This window comes from Gambusia affinis, linkage group LG20, assembly GCF_019740435.1.
Source record: "Gambusia affinis linkage group LG20, SWU_Gaff_1.0, whole genome shotgun sequence".
Lineage (NCBI taxonomy): Eukaryota > Metazoa > Chordata > Actinopteri > Cyprinodontiformes > Poeciliidae > Gambusia > Gambusia affinis.
Genome location: NC_057887.1, coordinates 15,968,182 through 15,975,695, shown reverse-complemented (window position 1 = coordinate 15,975,695; position 7,514 = coordinate 15,968,182). Strand labels below are relative to the sequence as shown.

Genomic DNA, 7,514 nt, shown 5'->3' with positions numbered 1-7,514 from the left:
AAGGTTATTTCTTAAAATGCAGCCACATTTCAGTATTGATTTAACAGTGCATTTAATTAAGCTTAAAAAGTGAAACTCGTATAATCATAACACACAAGATACATTTATGTATGTATACATTGTATGTTTCTTCCTGTTCATTTTATTGACATTGGCTTACTTTCAGTAAAAACCCAAAATTCGGTTTTCTCAGATAATCGTAAATCACGGCCTCGTTCAGCCCAAAATGCTGCTGAAGTGTTAAAGAAACCTGGTTGCTTTAACAGCAGAAGATGTTATAGCTCCAAGTCATTACTAACTGAGGAACCTTAACAGTACGACTGATACCTACTGGGCATTTAAGTAACTACATCAAAACAAGTTTACTTTTCAATTAGCATAAACTAAAACTAAATGTATCTGAGCCTGAAATAGAAACGTTATTCATCATCAGTCCAGATGGAAAACATGAGGCCTAGGAACACGCTGGAAGCTGTTACATAGAGTATAAAATAAGCTCGGTTTATGATTTTAATCTTTCCGGTCCAGAAGCCAGGCTTCCTTTCTTCCTTGGCGTCGTTCACAAGCAGAGACAGCATCCTTGTCATCTCCTTCAGTCCATCTGAGAAGTTTTCAAACTCCTGCAGCTGCTGCGTCAGTCGCCTGCTGCAACCCTGGAAAGATGATGACCTGATTAAAAACTGAGATTCTAAAAATTATAATCAGACAGAAGGCCACTTTATGAGCTTTTTAGTTTTCCAACACAACAAACTATGAGAAATACAAAACTCAAGCATGATTTGAGCGCAAGTTGAACCTGAAATCAAACTCAAGCAGTCTTTCCAGTGGGGGTCTGATACCAACCTGCCCCAGGTCAGTTGGCATCTTGTTTGCAGACACACCACAGATACAAGAACAGCCAGGCCAATTCTTCTCTTCTAGAGGAAACAGATAACGCACATTGTCTCTTCAGGTGAGCTGATTTTAGAATATTTGTAAGGAAAACAACAATAAGGACTTTCTTCCTCCTACAGACTGGTAGTTTAGTCCTTCATTTGTGTTGTAAGTGCTTTTCTATTAGCATTAAATATAGAAACGTACCATTAGTTTTACTAAAAGTTTTTAATAAGTGTACAATACTGAAACTTGAAGTTCTCTTTTACGTCTTGACCAAATTCTGCAGTTTTCAGATCGAAATTAATCGTCTCAATTGGGTCCAGATTGTACTGAATATGTACAGAAAATATCAGACAAAAGCATATTTTTAAACTGAATTTTTTAGTTGTTCAACTGAATTTTGTATTAGTGTTAAATTTATGTTTTAGAGCTTACTAGTTAAAAGCCCAGATCCCAAAAGCTGCTACTCCTACCTTTCTCGCAGCTTTGGTTGTTTGCGTCTCTATTTTGACTGTCTCTACAACCGTCTTCCAAACTGTGTCGTTTGTTCATCTCATTTTCCTGGGATTCAGACTCGATGTCCATCAGATACATCATCAAAATTGTCTCCAGGAGGCTGAGGAACATCAGCGCAAAAATCCCAATGCAGTAGACCGCTGGGGAGAGGTTATTATAAAGATGGTGACAATGAGGAAATCACAACTTAAACTATATGACAAGCTGCTGAGATAAGTTATTTAAAACTTTAAACATAAAAAAACAATGTGAAACAAGTTTATTACAGTAGCAAACTTTAATAAAAAAATATTCTCATGTTTTATTCCCATTTTCCACATGACTTTGACAGATCATCAACAAATGTTCTTGTGCTGAGATTGGTGATCTGGGAAGGCCATTTCAAAACCTTAATGTTAACCTGGTTAACATCTTCCAAAACACAGTTTATATATTTTTACAAAAGTACTGTTGCAGTTTTATAGCTGTATGATTAGTTTTTGTTTTTAACTCATTGAAATTGTATGTTGAATCCATTTTGGAAAGAAACTTTCCAACTTTATCTTTAAAATCCCAAAATTAAAATCCATTTTGACTCCATGCATCTTCCCAGAACTTTGTTTTGCATTATTAAAATCTCAGAACCAATGAACATAAAAGTAACACCCCAGCTGCATTCTGTAGAATATAGGAGGCCTTGATCCATTTACCAATCAGTGGGATCTTGTCTGACGATGACGGCAGAATGTCATTAAGAATGAGCTGCATCACGGTGACAGCCAGCAGCACCGTGACCTTGAAGCTGATCTTCTCACCACCTCTGTCTGAGATCAGGAAGGAGGACAAATCCAGGCACAAGAAGAAAAGGACAGGCAGCAGGAAGTTGACGATGTAGAGTATAGATCTTCTTTTCATATAGATCTGTAAAACAGATGTTTGGACATCATTGTGTGCACACAGTGACATGAGTTACATCTGTTAATGGCTGAATAAGATATTCCGCACTAGAAAACTTGAGAAGCAAAATGTTGCATGCCAATGATTTTCTCTATTCCTGTGACAGATTTAAGGAAGGATAAAAATTAAAGATCATGGAGATATTAAGAGAAAACAAATGCAGTGTAGACAACAGTCAACAGATAAAATAAGACAGAAAATAAAAGAATTTAACTATGATTAATTCGTTATTCATTAATTATGCTAATTGTTTAATATTTTGTTCTGGTTTCTAGATCTACTGTAAGTTGAACACTTCACCAATTCACACTAATCCAGTCTGTAACACTGCCTCAGCTGCAGCAAACATGTTACTATTAACAATATCCATAATTTTAAGACAAGATATTGACTGTACTGTACTGACTGTAAACCCATGAAGCCACCAGTTACTTACAGTGTAAATAATTGTGTCTTGCTGGGATCCAAATGGTTTAACCGTTTTGGTGGTAACTGTTATGTTAACAAACAACCACTCATATTGCGTGCTCATCAACTCACGTGACCAATTGGTAGTCACTGAGGAGTTCAAGGAATGCAACAGGTTAATTTCTTCAACTGGAATTGAAGAGAAAAAAAATGTTTTAACTAGAGGAAATGGACATGGCATGCACCGGTACTTTAACAGCAACTTTAACATCATCTGTGTGAGCAGTTGGACAATAATTTTAATTCACAGTTGAATCTAAATCCGTTATCAAAAAAATCATTTGTCTCATTATCTCATCTGGAAGTTAGTGACTTAAAATTGCTGGTGATCCTCAATGAGCCAAAAGAGAAAAAGTTTATTCTGATTTAATGTTAGTGGAAAGGGGGTTCTGTGTGTTATACAGTTTATAAGATAAAACTCTGGTTTGAACTATATGTTGTAAAGACTCAGATAATCAGCACTAAAGCACTAGTAATCACAGAAAATATAAACACAATTGAAAAACAGAACATCTTAAAGCTGACTTACCAGAGTGAACAACTGATTTAATTGAGAGAGTGCAGCTCTGAACATCAAATGGGAATTTGTAAACCTGCATCATGCATGTGCTGACCAGCACCTGATCATTCTGGACCAAGACTGTACCATTGCTGGTGATGGTGAGGTAAGGACTTGGAGGGGCTTTATCCCTTTCTGTCCTGCAAAACAGAAATATTTCATTTGTGATACATGCAGTCAGGACAAAGCAACACGTTGTCAGTCAGCATCAGACTGTGGATATTATAACTCTCATCTCTTATTTTTCTACCACTGTGCTCTTTTCTTCTGCTAGAAGAAAAGAGTGAACCTATGGTGACATTTTCCAGTTCACACCCATATTTTGTACTTATGCTATCTTGACCTTTCCTCCTCCTTTTGTTCATGAAGGAAAGCTTTCTACCCAATGTACTTAAATTTCTTTATCTGCTGATTGTAGTCACGTATTTTTGAAGAGAAGCATTGTGATCATCATTCTAAGTTGACAAAATTGTGACCTTTTAGGCTTTCTGTATAAATACAAAAACTTAAAAAAAAAAAAAAACTGTACACTTTTTTTTAAATGAACTACCTTTCTATTATTTTGAGTGTAAAAAAATTGATGGTTCTCCTGTACATCAACGTCCATTTGATCCTGGGAAGGATTCACCAGAGTGAAAAAACAACAAAACACAAATCAAAAGGATGGGAAAAAAGAGATAATGTCCAGGTTCCTCTCCTGACTACAGTACTTGTGGAAGCTAGACGTCTTTCACAATTAATTGTTACATATATTTTAAACTCCCTGGTTGTCATTGTGATCAGCCCCTCTTTTCATGCCAGTTTCGTGTTCAGAAACTCACACAATCATGGGAGGTTTTTGTTTGTTTGTTTGCTTGTTTTTTCCTTCCCATTCTTGAGTAGCTGATTCTTCATGTTGACTCTCCAAGCAGCACACGATAGTGCAAAATGCCATAAAAGTTATCTTTATTTACTTATTGTCTGTTGACAACAAAACACAACAGATGTTTGGCTCACGTGATTTATTCTTCATCTGATATCCTGCACCAGATTGTAATGACTGGACTGAGTCACTTAGAAAGGCTCAATTATCTCACCAGTCTGCCAGCCACCAAGATGACCCCCCAGGGATTCTCCACTTTGTCTTGCCGACCACTTTGAGGACTCATTAAAGGGCTGCATGAATATTGTTTTAGTTGTCTCATGTGTCTGACAGATTTTCTTGTCTTTGTCATTACTTTCTCCTTCTCTACTCATTTCTTGTGCTCTTGGTATATACAGTATGTTTTGTTAACAGCTTCAGTTTTTAGCATTAGGTCCAGATGTCATCATTCAGATGTTTCATATATTTGTTTGTTTAAATAGAGCAAGTGCATGCACATCCATACAGTACACTCACATTTCTTCAATGGTGAGATCTGGCTTCCACAGAATATCTGTGGGAATAGTAACCTTTGTGATGTTACAGAATTTACTGGAATCCCAGGAAATGAAGTCGTTCTGCCAGTGCTGTGGAGAAAAGTAAAGAATGTGATCACAAATTTTAATACTACACAAAATTTGGAAATATAAAAATTTGGAAAAGCTTGAGGTCCAGAATTGGGTCGAAGGATCTCCAAAAGCAGTTTTTGTGTTGACTTGAGTCTCCACTGGAGGAACCTGACATTCATTTAAGATGTCATATATTCTACAATGTGCATAATTACCTTAATTATAATTTTGTTGCTCAGAGAAATATTAGTGGAAGATAATACTCACCATAATTATCCAAACATATGGCACAAATGTCTGGTCAATCTCTCTCTGTAAACAAGCAAATTGGTGCCAGAAAATTTGCTTAATTAAAAACATTTTTAATTAAAAACATATGTACTGTATTTTCACTAAAAGGTGCCACAGTAGTAAAATGTTTTATCTTTGCTAGTGTAAAAGAAGAGAACACAAGGAACGATATAACAGCTGAAGTATTAACTTGCTTATTCAATTCACACACAAGCTATCATATAAAAGCATATGTAGCTAGTATATGTAGTTAGAAAAGAGTTTGAATGTGCTTCTGCAGTTTTATTGCAATGACTTGTTTTTAGCTATTTCCTTCTTGTGACTGTTTCTACAGACAATTACTCTTTTGAATTCTTTAATAAGTTTCAGCACTGATGCTCTTCAAAATATTAATCCTGGCAAATGATAGACACAACAATAACGGTATATCATCTGAGCTGACAAGGTTATGTTATTCTAGTGAAAGTTGAAGGAAAAGCAAACTTACCTTGTACATATTTATCATCCAGAGATATAAAATTTGGCAATTTCCCAACTTACCACATCTAGGATAGCGTACAGCAATACTTCCAGATGCACCTTTGTGGGTTTTCTGAAATCTTTCACAGGTCGGGTCAAGGAAAACAGCTCATTGCTTCTGCTCAAGTTCAGGTTGTTTAAGACCTCCTGATAACTACACACTCTTTCAGAGGAAGCCACTTCTACAACTTCAAACACAAAGAGACAAGAAAGATCCAGGCACAATGGCAGAAAAATGCAAATATTTCTTTCATAAATTGCAGCATGCTCTGTGTTATTTACTTATGAGCTTGAAATTAATTCATAATGTATGAGTCTCTTCTGATCAATACAGAGAGAGCTCACATTTTATCAATTAAATGTCCAATGTTTGAACATAAATGTGCACTTATGGTTAACCAGAACAATGCTTTTTACATTCCCTTGAGTCCCTCCAGATCTGATGTAGTTACCGTATAAGACAGCAATGGTAAAGAAAACATTTTTTAATCAATTTCTAAAGTATAAAGGAACCTGTCTTTATAGTTAATTATTGTTTAAACTATTGTCAGCCTTGCAAAATAATGTTACATAGATTCAACTGTTTCAGAATTTCTTTGTAAAAACAATGACCACCAAAAACCAAAAAAACTTTAGCTCATAAAGTAAGCTATTAGTTAAATGTCGCAAATAAAAATGAGCACACAGTAGTCTAGAAAACAGATTCTACAGTAACACAGCCCTGACATATTGTTCTGTTATTTAAATAATAATACTAATACTAATACTAATACTAATACTACCACTACCACTACTACTACTACTAATAATAATAATAATAATAATACCTATGAGGAGGAAGGGAAGAATGAAGTCTCTCAGCAACATTTCTATGAAGTCCAGGCACTACGATGGTAGAACAGCAAGTGTGCAAATGAGATCACTGCAGAAATATTATACGGCCAAATCTTACATAGGCAAGGGGTGGGCAAACCTCACCCTAATCAAATTCTATGATATGAAGGGTTTATTTGCTTATTTATCAGTAGAAACATGAAATGCTTACATTAATATCTGGAGCAGTTAAGATTCCACAAATTAAGACAGATAAACTCAAGTCTTTATCAGAACAGCAAATATAATGAATTATGGTGTGGGGACACAAAATAGAAACCCTGACTGATTTGACTCCAATTATTGAAACAGTAATGACAGTAAAACTTGATTTACTAAAATTATTTTTTACAGAATAGACTAATTACTATTTGTCAGCTGTGGTGAAGCATATTAAAGACATGCATGTTAATTTTGGGAAGTTTTTTCATGATTCTAGAATAATTTTGGGCAAAGTAAGCACCCATAGCTTGACATTGTTAAACTGTGAATAATATAAAAAACACATTTCTTTGTAATGGCTTACTTAAGGGAGTCTTAGGTATCAGGTGATTTGGTCTTTTTTGTAGATAGTATTTATGTTTGTTGGAAGGGGAAAACTTGCATTATTAGTGTGTGTTTGAAACAAAGTTATTGTAATTTACTATCAAAACAATAAAAAATGTGACACGATGCACGATCGACTTCTGCTCCCCCCGTTCACAAACTAAAATGTTGTTAGAGGTTTGGGCTGAATTGAGTCAAACCTGGCAACCTGCTCAGTCACATGATTCTCAGAGACGTTTTTCGTGTTTCTGACAAGTTTGCTGCGTTTCTATTAACCATAAAATTGTCCAAATTGAAAGTATACTCAAAAAAAATACACCAATTTAGAAAAAAAAAATCTAAATTTAATTCTTTCAATAAGATGTTTTTATACTAGGACGAGGTGGTTTTGATGTATTTCGCAAAATTATAATCAGAAAGGGCCATTGTACTGCAGTTTTTAGATGTGCCACAGATACAA

At 35.2% G+C, this 7,514-nt stretch overlaps 1 protein-coding gene across 1 annotated transcript; it reads right to left on the bottom strand.

Annotated features, from left to right (window-relative positions):
* Positions 1 to 54: 54 nt before the first annotated feature.
* LOC122823311 (5-hydroxytryptamine receptor 3A-like) lies at positions 55 to 7,083 on the bottom strand. Its single transcript, XM_044102787.1, has 11 exons — positions 7,035 to 7,083; positions 6,463 to 6,520; positions 5,657 to 5,823; positions 5,093 to 5,137; positions 4,734 to 4,843; positions 3,326 to 3,495; positions 2,765 to 2,925; positions 2,082 to 2,292; positions 1,350 to 1,532; positions 844 to 917; positions 55 to 653 (listed from the first exon to the last, which is right to left on the bottom strand). Exons 2-11 carry the CDS (start codon positions 6,500 to 6,502, stop codon positions 420 to 422), a joined length of 1,395 nt encoding a protein of 464 aa, XP_043958722.1. The 5' UTR covers positions 6,503 to 6,520; positions 7,035 to 7,083; the 3' UTR covers positions 55 to 419.
* Between the last annotated feature and the right edge of the window lie 431 nt (positions 7,084 to 7,514).